This window comes from Nipponia nippon, unplaced genomic scaffold, assembly GCF_047370975.1.
Source record: "Nipponia nippon isolate SJK-2023a ecotype South Korea unplaced genomic scaffold, ASM4737097v1 scaffold_1, whole genome shotgun sequence".
NCBI lineage: Eukaryota > Metazoa > Chordata > Aves > Pelecaniformes > Threskiornithidae > Nipponia > Nipponia nippon.
Genome location: NW_028262290.1, coordinates 164,379,613 through 164,393,276, shown reverse-complemented (window position 1 = coordinate 164,393,276; position 13,664 = coordinate 164,379,613). Strand labels below are relative to the sequence as shown.

The following is a 13,664-nucleotide window of genomic DNA, read 5'->3' as shown; positions in this document are numbered from 1 at the left end:
TTCCTTGAGCCAAGCTGATAGGGTGAGTGAGGAGAAATGAATTAGTTGAAGAAAAAAAAAAAAAGTGCAACCAAGAAGTTTTTTATTTAGTTTCCGTTGTTTGAAAGGCAACATTACATGTGTTCTCTGCTAGTCATTGTTGACAATGAATTATTTTCTCTGGCAAAGTTAAACTGAGTTAAAACTGAAGTGTTAGTCTACTTCTCTAGTGAGGGAATAAAATGAATGCCAGACGGCCCAAGAGTGCAGGATTAGACAGGTGTTTTCTTACTGGAAACATAAATATTTCTCATTGCCCAGAGATGTAAAACACAGTCTCCACCGTGTCAGATCATATTCCCATTCTTTTCAGAATCACCACGTTTCTTGCAAAGAATTTTTTTTCAAAATTTGAAAATTTTCCCAAATTTTGCCTTGCTATAGAAATGCAAACAGATTTTTCTGAAAGCAAATGAAAGGTCTTATTTGCAAAAGGCTGATTCCTTTCGGTAACACTAATATGTGATGCTATAGTACCCCAAACAGGTTTTGGTCTCCTGATTGATTGGATTTTTATGGATTAAAAAGCATTAAGCTAGGAGGGATGAGATGTACCTTGGCTAATTTAGCTCTTGGTATCTAGATTAGGCTACTTCTATAAGCTGGTAGAAAGACAAGTACTTCCAGAGAGCAGTTCATCTTCTTTGTCCTAATGACCTATTTTGGAAGTGAATATCTGGTCTCTGGAGGTGTCCGTCATCTTCCAACAGTTATAGAGACACCCTACATGACCAGTCTGAGCTATCTGCCTGGTTTTTAGATGATGCATACTGATGAGATGAGACCTGCTCTAGATGATTGGCTTTGAGAGATCTGTATTGCACCTCGCTTCATGCAGAATTCCTTTTCCACATTCAGTTAGAAGGTTCAAACTAATCAGCTCACATGTAGAAGGGCTTAGGAAAATTGTGTCTCCATCTTGTTTGTATTTAATGAGATGCAAGAGAGATCTTATTTATGTTCTTCACTATGAGGGTGGTGAGGCACTGGAAGAAAAAGTTGCCCAGAGAAGTTGTGGATGCCCCATCCCTGGAAGTGTTCAAGGCCAGGTTGGATGGGGCTTTGAGCAACCTGGTCTAGTGGAAGGTGTCCGTGCCCATGGCAGGGGGGGTGAAACCAGATGATCTTTAAGGTCCCTTCCAACCAAAACCATTCTATGATTCTTCAACAGGCATATTTTCTTCTCAGTTTCTCCCAGATGGTGTCAGGTGTTTACTAAACAACATTTTATGGCATGACTGGTGCCTTTCTGAGGGCTTTATAGTCATGAACACCAAATTAGTTGTTACTAACCTTGACCTGTAATTTTGATACAAGTAATCTTGGATGTAAATCTCTCGGATTACTTGTGATCTGAAAATCCTCACGTCTTCTGAAGCATCTCAGACGGTTTTTATGTGATTCTAGAGAAGCCCTGCATCTTCACGAAGGAACTGGTTGATACTGAAGTCGCTGAGGGAGAGGATGTGATCCTTCACTGTGAGACCTCCAAATCAGACAGCCCTGTGAAGTGGTGCAAAGATGGGAAGAGCCTTAGGAATTCTTCCAAGTATAACATCAGCCGGTCAGGATTTGAAGCCAAGCTTGTCATTCACAGGGCAGAAGAAAGAGACAGTGGCAGATATGAGTGTGAGGCTGGAGCAGCTAAAAGTAGTGCGGTTATTACTGTCAAGGGTAAGAACATTTGGAGCGATGGTTTGGGTCCTAACTCGTCATCTAACACTGAGGTCAGAGTAATAAATTGAAATGATAAAAATGTGAAACTATACTGAAAAGGAACCTCATGTCTTTGCACGAAAATGCAGGAGTGGTTCTTCTCATCAAGTCATCCAGGACAGCAGCCAGAGAGGTGACAGCATGTGAAACAGGAAAACCCTTCATCTTACCCAATGTTAGCTCTATGAGAGTTAAGTGCCTAAGCTCTCTGGAGCAGAGAGCAATGGGTCAGTAGAGAACAGCGGGCGTCTCTGTAGGGGATCCACTGAGCCTAAGAGGTAATCCAGAGAAAGGATGAGTCACCTTCTGAAGCTGTCTCCACTGATGGCTCTCTCCAAGGAAGACAGCTCATACACCCACATTTGTCTGGGTAATTGCTTTAGGCAGCCAAATTTATTGAGTAGTGCATCCAAAGTTTTTTTTATTCCAAAGATCATGATCAAGGCAGGAGGTGCCGTCTGAAGGGTTATGGTCTGAGCTGGAGCAAAAGGTCTCTTTAGACACATGAGACTTTAATGTACTTCCTCGAGCACATTGGGTAAGCACCATGTACATTAGGTAAGCGTTGGGTCTGAGCTGTGTCAAAACCAGGCTCACCTGCTACCCACATTATAACTGCTCCAGCCTGTCTTGAGTCACTGCTCCAGCCTGAGGTTGAGGAGGAGCTTGGTTCCTGTGAGCAAAATTGCTCATTTGTATGGGCAGGTTTGAGCAGATACAAGGAGGCTGTTAATGGCACAGGCTGGGTTTAGCCTGACCAGTGGATAACCTGCATGCAGGTTGTCTTAACATGCTCTGGAGGGATTGATTGGAATCTGCACCTGGATTAGAGAAGTCATTGTGAACAAAAAGCATTTGGGTTGTTGGAATAGTCAGCCTGAACCTCAGAGCATGAAGAGGGAAGGCAAGATTCTCACAGTATTTATCTAGAACACAAAGAAACAAGCCAACTTAAGGCTGAGATCTGCTGTGCAAGGAAAAAGAAAATCTTGACGATGTAATGGGGAAGAGAGGTGATGGTTAATGGTCCAGATTTGCTATGTCTTTCATTAGTACTAGGATGCTTCCCCAACACATGTTACATAAAAAAGAAATATCTATGTTGACTTTAGTAGGACCTGGATCTCACCCATAATGAAGAGGAATTTTTCTGTTAGAAAAAACATAATAAGTCATAATAAGTGTTAAACAGTTCCATTTTTCCCTTCACAAGGAAGGGTGTGGATGGATGCAGGACTTAAACGCTTGGATTCAGATCACCAGTAGATGTGAAGGAGTCAAGTCATAAGGATGCCTACAACAAATTACACTGTTGTAGCTTTCCTTTATCTATTAGGGTCACATCAGAACAGCAGAATGCAAAAATAGGAGGGGAAGAAAAAAAAAGGTAGCCATGTGACACTGTGTCCCAAACCAGAGGTAAAAGGGGAACAGAAGAATAGGCTGTAGTTTTTCAACAGCCACAGGACAACTGCATCATGTATCAGTAGCTGACTTGCATATTCATAAGACAGCAGAAGCCAGGAAGAACTTGGGTTTTTTTTTCAAGACCTGACAGGGAAAAAACTTCAGTTGAGTTTTTTTTCCACAGTAAGTGCCTTCTCTACAGTAGCTCACCTTAAAGCCTTCGATCCCAGGCTGTGACAGAGCCTGCATAGGAACCTCCACGGGGACCCTTTCACATACAGCTGTGCTTTCCTCTCTGTGTATGCTCTGTGCTGTTTTTAAGTCTGTATTCATGTCTGATAAAAATATGTTGTGGGTTTTTTTTTTTATAATGAGAAATCAATACTGCTGGTAATGACAGAAAGTGCTTTGCCATTTTTTTGTGTCCTCTGTGTTATGTGCCAGTTGACTTCAGTAAAGTTCTACGTTTTTTGTGCCTGTGATCCAGCTCTGACCACCCATCTGCAACACACTGTTTGTGTCATTAATAGCAGGGCAGCATCGGCCCCTGAGGTTAATAAATGACAACAGTAACATTTGCAGTTTTCAATAGTACAAATAGTGGTTAAAAGGGAAAAAAGCATAAGGTCTCAAATATTTTTTTTCTGCTGTAGAGTGCTGGCAGCCAGATGTGAGATGTAAGAATCTGTTTACTGTTTACTAGTGCTTTTCTGTTCCTGTGGTTTTCTATCTGAATAGCAAAGTCTGAAACAAAAAGGAAAAAGTGATTTCCAATCTCATGTGTTTCCTTAGCCATCTGCAACGTTCTTTTTCAGAAATACCAATTCTTTTCAAGCAAGAGCTCCAAAATGAAGAAGCTAAAGAAGGAAAACAAGTTAAGCTGACCTGTGAGCTCAGCAAACCTGATATCCCAGTGAAATGGATGAAAGGAGACACTGTTCTCTATGCCAGCGAGAAGTATGAATTTAAGCAGCGTGGTACTGTGGCAGAGCTCATTATTCGAGATGTCAAATCGATAGACGCTGGGGAATATACCTGCAGCACTGGGGAACTGAAGACCACTGCTCGGGTGAAAGTAAATGGTAGGCAGAGTTAGATATGTTGCCATGCTTTCTTAATGCATTGCTTAATAAATCTTCTATTAAAAAACAAAACAAAACAAAAAACAAAAAAAAAAACCCGAAACAAACCCAAAAACCCCACAGCACTTTGTGGCAGTGCCATCTACAAATTCATATGTAAAATTTAATGGTAATGCATACTTGTAAGCACCTGTATATATTTCATTCATGTAATCTCATTTTATGCATCTGGGATTTTAAATCTGTAACTTCCCACTAAGCAGAAAATAAGTAAGTGCAAAGGGTTCATTCTCTATACCCTACATGCCGTAGTACCTGACCTATCAGCTTTTTTACATGGCTGTGATTAAGATTGGAGTTAGAGTTGGAGACCATGAGCATGGGAGCACAAGAAGAACATGAAAACATAAGTCAAGTTCAGTCCCTGATTAATGTTTAGACCCTCAAACTCCCCAAAGCATCCTTTTTCTAAAGGCTCCTAGACGCCATCTGCACTCCCCAATGCCGTTAAACAAATACAGTGGCTTTAGTAGTATAACAAAAGTAGTACGTGCTGGAGCAGAAAGCAGGAGAGATACAGGGCAAGTATACTGTCACAGAGCCCTGTAGCAACAAGGAATTTATTAGCTGAGGATGCTCAGAGGACTCTGAAGGGATCCTCATTAAAGATGAGAGAAACTTTCCCCCATAGTCCTAGGAATCCTCAGTGAGATGATAACATCTGGGGGAGAGATTTCTTCCTGCTCCCAAGCAGAATCACTTCGATGTCACATAGCCAAGGGAGGGTCTAGGGTGGCTCTTCTCATTTGGAAAAGGACTAGTTTTAAGGGGTGACAGCCATCATGGGGTACTTGTTGTACAGCAGGTCAAGAGAGCATGTCCTAATCCCTGGTTCTGTGTTCTAGCTGTGCCTGTCCTTTTTAAACAAGCCCTGGAGAACACGGAAATGGAAGAGGGGAAATCTGTCTCCCTGCGCTGTGAACTCACAAAAGCTGATGCCACAGTGGTGTGGAAGAAGGGAGAAGCCACGCTCCAGGCAAGTGCCAAATATGAAATGAAGCAGAAGGGGACAGTGGCAGAGCTGGTGATTCATAATACAGAGCCAGAAGATGCGGGAAGATACACCTGTGACACTGGAGACCAGCAGACCACAGCCCAAGTCAAAATCCATGGTAGGAATAAGACACGTGCTTGTGACCATTTGTTGTTGTTCTTGCCATGGTCCTGCTAGCTCCTGCGCATTTATAGTGAGCATTAAGATAAAAAGGGATCAGGACAAACAAAAGGCAGCTCTGGCTGGGTCCATTATGTTCTCTGTTTTCTAGGACAATAACTTTGTGCTACAACATAGCAATCAAATATCCTTAATAACAAGATATCTTTCCTTGCCTCTGAAATAACTGTTCTGCTTTCTGCTCTGGATAGAGGTGCTTGTCTGAGCTCTAAGCCAGGAGGTAAGAAGGGCCTTAGCTACACATTTTGTTAAAGAATATGCAATTCTTTTCTGCACTTTCTCAGCGAGTTTTTCACGTGCCTGTGACCAACAGCGTTTGGGCAGCAGAAGGGTAATTACGTTGATGTTCTAATTATTGGGAAATAATTGTTTTGGTTTTATTTCCTCCCAAACCCATGGTGTGCTATTGTAACGCCAAGTAGAGTCCTGGACATGCAGGTAGGTCAGAGCTTATTAGCTGTTCCAAGAGAATTTGTTTTGGTTTTGAGTCCCGTATGAGGTCACCAGTTGGTAATGATGCTCCTAAAGTAAAATGGGAACGCTTCATTCCTCAGCCGTCTCTGCGCTCATCAAAGAAGAGCTGAAGAACATGGAAGCTGTGGAAGGTGGGACCGCCACCCTGCGATGCCAGCTGAGCAGAGAGGCCCCCGTGGAGTGGAGGAAGGGGCATGTTCTTCTCCGACCGAGTAACAAGTACAGGATGAGACAGGAGGGCACGGTGGCTGAGCTGCTGATCCACAATCTGGACCCAAAGGATGCTGGAGATTATACATGTGTAGTGGGGAACCAAAAAACCACAGCAGCCTTGTCAGTGAATGGTAAAAAGTCAGAAATAACCTGTGAAACTCTGGAATGTTTTTGTCCATCTCTTCCTTCCTCCTCTGTACATTCCCTCACAACACCTATCTTCATGTCCTGCTTCTACTTTTTTCATCCTTCCACTTTTTCATGTTGCCATGTCACTCCTTTCCCCAATCTCCATCCATGATCAGCTTTCATTATGCCCACTGTTGGATGTGTGTGTGTTGTGTTGTCTTCTCACCCTTCCTCAAGTGAAGGGTGCTGACATGCATGTATGTTTTCCTGAATTAGTATGGAAACAGAAGATTCCTTGAGATTTTCTGTTAAGGAGGGTTCATCACCTTTAATGGCGAGGATGTGTTTGTCATTTGTATACTTGATCCCAGTCAAGATCATACATACTTTGATTCTCACAGAACAATTTACTAGAGAATTTGTTTTACCATCCACAAAAAAAGGCAGGATGTGCTTAAGGATAAGGGTGTTGGAATAAGGCTTAGGTAGTCATACGATAAATCACGATTCAGCCTCTGACCAGAGATCTGGGCAGGGTTTTGGGTTGCAATCCCTTTTCATTCTGCATCTCTCAGCCCTGCCAGTCCGTTTCAAAAAAGAGCTGAAGAACGAGGAAGCCACCGAGAGCGGGACGGCCACGCTGCAGTGCGAGCTGAGCCAGGCGGTGGGCTCAGTCGAGTGGAGGAAGGATGGGAAGGTGTTGATGCCAAATGGCAAATACAAAATGAGACGGGAAGGGCGTTTCGTTGAGCTAGTTATCCAAGACCTAGACTTGACGGATGCTGGGAGCTATACCTGCATGTGTGGAGACCAGAAGACAACAGCTGCCTTGAGAGTGAATGGTAACCATTCTACCCATTTTGCTCATTAAGCCCCAAACTTAGTGTGTTTGACAGCATTTGCTGGTCATCCAAAGTTTGGTCAGTGAGATTTCTTAGAGGTTTCATGTTCTCGGCTCTGTGGTGCTAAAGAGTCCCCCTATTAGAGAGTATTCCCTTGTGCTTTTTTTTTTTTTTTTTTTTTTTTTTTGCTTTGAGACAGCACAGCTATGTCATATATTGTTTTCGCTAATTTATTTCTCTCCACCCTAGGAGATTTTATCCCCCTTTCAACTGTATCCACCTCTCAGTAGTGCATTTTTTGTTAAATGTATCCACTGCAGCCCAGTAACTCACAGCAGAGTCCAGTTCATTTCGTCCTAGTGCTGATTTCTTCTCTTGGTATTGCATCCTTCAGCCTTGCCTATCCTCTTCCAAGAAAAAATGTTGAACAAGGAAGCTACAGAGGGGGAGGCAGTCACTTTGCACTGTAAACTGAGCAAATCGGCCCCGGTTGAGTGGAGAAAGGGGAATATGGTCCTCACGCCAAGTGAAAAATACAAAATAGAGCAGGAAGGTCCCTTTGCGGAGCTGATGATCCGGGATTTGGATTTGGCAGACACTGGTGACTACAGCTGTGTGTGTGGAGATCAACAGACTACAGCTGCTTTGACAGTAAATGGTAAAAAGAAATTCTCAGCACGTGCCCCAAGTAAACCTGTATAATTCTAAACTCTTCTTCTTTTTCTCCTGTTTCATCTGGTCCCTGTATACTTTCTGTCCTCCCCTCTGCTGATTAATTTTTCTATCCTGTTTTCCTTCTCTCTCTCTCCTTTCACCTGATGCCCTCTTGATGTGCTATTTGTCTTCCTAGGTGCTATGTTCAAATGACAAGTGGAGTACAGGTCCCCAACTCAGCACAATCTCCCTAGTCCAGTATAGCTGCTTGTTTAAGTTTTCCCATAGGGATTGACCTACAAGTGGGAATAATATTTACTTTTTGTAACTTAGACTGTTATACTTGTTGCTCCTAAGAGGAAAAAGTTTTCATCAAAGTATGATGCTACACGACTATCTTAATGAAAAATTGCCATTTTGTTCCTCTGCTATTCCCAGTCCTTTTTTACCAGTTTTAGCCTAACCCTTCCAAAGCATATACTTTAGCTCTGCAGAAAGCTGACAGCATGTTTGTAACTGCTCTGTTTTAAGGGCCTCTATTTATAAAAATGCAGACAGTGCCATGAATCAGGCACTTCTGTGGAACTGCTGTTTTTCTCAAAGGAAACAAAATGCTTTGGGTCTCATATTGAAATATGGCCTCTGATTTTACCCTTTTGATTTTATGGTGTATAAAGTAAAAAGTAGATGGCTTGTCAGCGAAGTTTGCAGATAGACAGGCTTGCTTTTATAGTAACTTTTAAAGTGTAAGGACAAAAAATTAAAAATCAGACTGAAATCTCTTTTGAAATGTTAGAGACTAACAAAATCCTGGAGTGTGAAGAAGGCCTTGTGGCTTCAGTGACACGCAGGTTCAGGGAGATAAGAGAAAAGAGTGAATAGATCGTGGGTCAGGATTTCTCAGCTTTGATGCGATGTCCGTATTGCATTTACTCTGCAGTCCTGCCTGCTCTTTTCACCAAAGAACTGACAGATGAAGAAGCCACAGAAGGTAAAAGTGTCTCTCTGCGCTGTGAGCTGAACAAGGCTGCTGCTAACGTGGAGTGGAAGAAGGGCTTCAAGACCCTCAAATCAAGTGACAAGTATAAAATGAAACGCGAAGGTGTCATTGCCGAGCTTATAATCCAAAATCTAGACACAACAGATGCTGGAAATTATTCCTGTGTGTGCGGAGACCAGCAGACTATGGCAGTTTTAACAGTACATGGTAAAGCAAACAAAACAAGACACATACTTAAAGTAGCTATGCTCTGTTCTCTGTCCATTTGGACAGATACCTGGTTACCCTACCATCTCCGTCCTTCTGCCAGACCCTTATCCACAGCTCACTGATGCCAATGAGGTGCTCCCATTGGCGTTAGTGCAGCCGGGGTTCGAGGCACAAGAGGGGTATCAGTGTGCAAGCTCAGAGAAACACATAGGCAGCTCTGATTGCCTCCACTGTTTTAATTAGGGTCCATCACTTTGCTTTTCCCCTTGAAAGTTTCTTTTATTAGGCTCCCTGTTATGCTCAAGCCCAATAAAATGGGTTGCCTCGAAGGGACTATGACTTAATATTTTTAAGGTTTCATAAAATTCCCAAAAGTTAGGTTATTCCTTGGAATCTTATTCCCGTACTCCATTCCTGGGACAACAAGGTGCTTTTGTACATATGGACCAGTTGTCATTGCATTCAGTTACTCTCCTGTGTAAAGCAAGCCCAAACCTTCTAAGGGACGACCATTCCCAGGGAGAACTTTGATTTTTACTGCAACTGACGTGTTTGAAAGGATATGTCAGTTCAGGTGAAAACGCCTGTTTTCCCACCATGTATTGAAATGAATAATTTCATTTCAAACTGACATTTAGAATGAAACTCCAGTGTTTCATTTTTCTAACAGACAATGTCTTTTCATTTGCTTAAGTATGTGAAAACATAGCAAATGTACTCCCATTATGATTTAAAAAGTCGTATAAGAAAACCAATTTTTTTCAGAAATTTCAAATTAGTATTTATTCTTTTTGCCTGAAATTTCACAGGAAAAAATTGGGTTTTCTATTTCTGTCCATATTGATTTGTGACTGAGTACATGTAAAATATCTCTACAGACTACTGCAAGCATTGAATCCTTTCCTAGTGATGACATTTCTTTCCTCATACTGATTCATGGAGACTATTGCGAATCTATGATCTTGTATTGATAAATCAGTTCAAGATAAGAGGGAAAAGGAAAATTAAACATCCATGCTTAATTTTAACTCTTGGGAGCATTACATCTCACTGCTCATATTACTGTCCTTCAGCTTTGCCTGCATTTTTCAAAGAAGGATTAAAGAACAGAGAAGCCACTGACGGTGCAACAGCCACTCTCCACTGCGAGCTGAGCAAGGTCGGTGTCCCAGTGGAGTGGAAAAAAGGGGACAAGACACTCAAACCAAGTGATAAGTATAGGATGAGACAAGAAGATACTGCTGCAGAGCTGTTGATCCGAGATCTGGAGGTAGAAGATACAGGAGAATATACCTGTGTGTGTGGAGATCAGAAGACCTCGGCTGTCTTGACAGTCCATGGTAAAAAAAGCCATTCTCCGTTATGATAGCAGTATTTCAGGGAGCATCCTTTTCTCCGAGAGGTCTCTTTCCCACTTGCTTTGATGTTTTGGTTCTGCAGCATTTTCTAGCTTTGCTGGCTGTGTTTCATCCCATCTCCCACTGTCTGTCAGTTTGAAATTGGTGGCTTTATAACAAGGTAGAGTTGTGAGAATTTTTCATCTTAGTCTTCACTTTGAAAAAGGCACCTGTATGTAAGGCCCAAAGTGAGCAGACCTCCAGCAGCAAGCTTGCTTTCAGAGGATTTGTCCTTGCGTCCCACTGGTGTCAGTGGATTTCAGTGCTTAACTTGAAGGAATGATGTTTAAAAATGCTGAGCTCAGTTAGTGAGACGTTTTCCTATTCAGGAATGAATAACTGTCCTCCTCCTTTGTGGGACTGAGATGTATTCTGCTGAGGACATGGTACTTTCAAAAAAAAAACCCAAACCATTATCCTGCAGGTCCTGATTTAGGGAATAGTGAGACAGGTTTTGGTCCTGTCTCTGCCATGGTGAACAGTGACAAGCTTTGGTTGCCCCTCCAGCAGAGGCAGCTCATATATAGTTCCAACAGATGAAAGAATAGTTTTTATTTGAGATATACATTAAGGATAAGATGCTTCTAAGGAGAGGGGCAAAACTGTGGATGCAAAACTCTCTTCTCAGATTTTCTGCATGCTTTTCCTTCCTCTTCTTTCCCTCGGCTGGAGGTGCTTCTGTTCCTCCCCTCCTCTGAGCTGGCATTTTTGTCCCTGTGCAAGTCACTTCATTTTACTTTGGTGGCATACCACAAGGCAACTTGCTGACTGCTGCTAGAAAAATCTCTGTATTCCTGATATTAGAGCCATTATGTTCTTGGAAATTATGGCTTAAAGGTGCACCTGAAGTTATATTACTGATTTTTTTTTTTTTTTTTTTTTTTTTTTTTCTGAACAAGAAATAAATTATGGTGTCAGGAAAGGCAGAGATCTCCAGCTACCAGTGCCATCATCTAGGGCAGTGACGTTCAATCAAAAGTCAGGTCATTAATGTTTAAGATAGATGAATTCAGACTGAAATAGTAGACTACTGGAATCACCTGGGAAATGATGAGCATGCTGCATAAGTCAACATTAGAGGCTGGTCATGGTGGCAATTATCCCTGTGGGATCCTGCAGTAGTTTTGCTAATAGATGAAATTTTCAAGACTATGATTTGTTTTCCTGTAATAGTGAAGGACTGGCCTCAGGACCTATTCCTAATTTCCTCAAGGTCTGGTTAATGGTTTTGATGTACTCTCTGTTTGTATTACGTCCCATAGCTTTGCCTGCACTGTTCAAAAAAGAACTTGTCAATATGGAAGCCACAGAAAACGGGACAGCTGTTCTGCAGTGTGAGCTAACTAAACCCACTCCGGTGGAGTGGAGAAAAGGGCAAAAGGTGCTCAAGCCTAGTGAGAAGTACAGAATGAGACTGAAGGATACCATTGCTGAGCTGACAATCCATAGCCTGGAGGAACAAGATGCAGGAGATTACACGTGTGTGTGTGGAGACAAGATGACTACTGCATCCCTGACAGTGCATGGTAAAAAATAAGTTTAATAGGAATTTCCTGCTTTGTCATCTGTGATCGCATGTAGGATCACAAACTGTTCTTGGTCCCATCTATTATTTTAAATTTTTATAACAACTCTATCAACCACTGGGAATATCTTTTACTGCAAGTCCTTCACTTGGGACTGATAAATAGCACCGTACAGTCTTTTCTGTCCCTTTTCTTTCATGGTAATGGAATCTGGAAGCAGACCTTGGTGAAGTCATAAATAGCACTTGCAGTATTTCCATTAATTAATTTGTCTAGGCATATCACTGAGATTTCACTTGTTTTACTTGAATGGAATTGAAAGATGCTCTGTTATGATAGTAACTGAGAAAGGCAGATGAGAACAATACCTTGCCGCCTGGAATCTTAAATAACATAGTGTTCATTTTAATTGCTCATCCGGTCTTAAGACAGAGCTGTGCATGTTTCCTTGAAAGCTTGGAATCAGCTTAACTCTTAAAACCTTAAAATGCCTTTAAAGCATACCTTCCAGTGCTGAAGTTTCACAGCACTGATTTCCAATTCAGTTGTGACATGCTGAACGGTGTCTTGCAGAGCATAAGGCAGGGATGCCCCTGAAATCATCATTTGCCTCTCGGGTACTGTATAGTCTAAAACCTTTAGCGATTAAGGGGTTTTAATCCAGTGGAGCAGTTGAGATGCAGTATTTCCTCGATTTTAAAGTGCTCTCTCTTCACCTGTGATCTTCAGCCCTTCCTCCACATTTTAAAAAAGAGTTGAAGAATGTGGAAGCCACAGAAAATGCCACGGCCGCTTTCTGCTGCGAGCTGAACAAGCCCACAGCTGCTGTGGAATGGAGGAAAGGAGACAGAACCCTGAAGCCAAATGACAAGTTCACCATGAGATGCGAGGGCACAACTGCTGAGCTGGTGATCCGTGATTTAGATCTGACAGATGCTGGAAATTACACATGCTGTTATGGAGATCAGAAAACCACTGCTGCACTAAAAGTGAATGGTAAAAAAAAAAAATAAAATTAAGTGGAGTATTTTCAACCATTTGTTTTTAAAGAGCATAGTAGTATCAGCTTTGAAATTGCAGCCCCGTTTCTGATGAATTTAGCAACATGTGGGTGGACACAGGCATAAATGCTTGAATACACTTGTCAGTATCAGCTATTCGTTGCAAAAATTTCAGATATTCATCTTGGTTCCAACTTGCTGCTTTGCTCATGTTCGGTAGCAGTTGTTAAAAAAGGAAAATTGCATTATTGTAATGTTGGCTGTAAAGACGTTACAATCCTAAAGTGGAGAATATTACAATTTGATTATGAGATATTTTTGATACAGTTTTCAGTGTTTCACAATAATTTGACAGTTAAGTTCTGCTAGTCCATTATCTGAGAAGAAATCTCATGGGGAAAGTGAGACTGATGCCTCGGATACAGTTTCACTTATGAATTTTTTTCGGTAATGATTTGCATTGCAATAGAACTTACACACCCCAGCTGGACTTTATTTTCCAGTGTGCCAGCAATACCCAAAGTAAGGTAGGGCTCAGTCTTGCAGAGCCTGAAGTTGAGACTGCTGTGGTTCTCTGTTTCATGCCATAGACCATACTGTAAAAAAAGCTCTGACTTATGAACAAGGTGTTCTCCAGCTTTCCAAAGTCACCACCATATGTTTCCCAGAGTGTTTATCAATCCTATTTGATTAGGGAAAGCTTTGCTTGTCACATGTGGTTGACAGACCACAGATAAATA

General features: G+C 41.8%; 1 protein-coding gene across 5 annotated transcripts in view; it reads left to right on the top strand.

Moving 5' to 3' along the window:
• The window catches only part of OBSCN (obscurin, cytoskeletal calmodulin and titin-interacting RhoGEF), a 196,106-nt gene that overhangs the window by 75,239 nt on the left and 107,203 nt on the right, over positions 1 to 13,664 (top strand). For 4 of the 5 annotated variants that reach the window (XM_087731710.1, XM_087731701.1, XM_087731692.1 and 1 more), the window contains 10 exons: positions 1,447 to 1,713; positions 3,978 to 4,244; positions 5,150 to 5,416; positions 6,033 to 6,296; positions 6,870 to 7,136; positions 7,531 to 7,794; positions 8,731 to 8,997; positions 10,074 to 10,340; positions 11,660 to 11,923; positions 12,653 to 12,919. In XM_087731710.1, coding sequence (XP_087587836.1) covers positions 1,447 to 1,713; positions 3,978 to 4,244; positions 5,150 to 5,416; positions 6,033 to 6,296; positions 6,870 to 7,136; positions 7,531 to 7,794; positions 8,731 to 8,997; positions 10,074 to 10,340; positions 11,660 to 11,923; positions 12,653 to 12,919 — 2,661 coding nt within the window. The remainder of the gene's footprint in view (positions 1 to 1,446; positions 1,714 to 3,977; positions 4,245 to 5,149; positions 5,417 to 6,032; positions 6,297 to 6,869; positions 7,137 to 7,530; positions 7,795 to 8,730; positions 8,998 to 10,073; positions 10,341 to 11,659; positions 11,924 to 12,652; positions 12,920 to 13,664) is intronic. The other variant, XM_087731726.1, reaches the window with a different exon arrangement.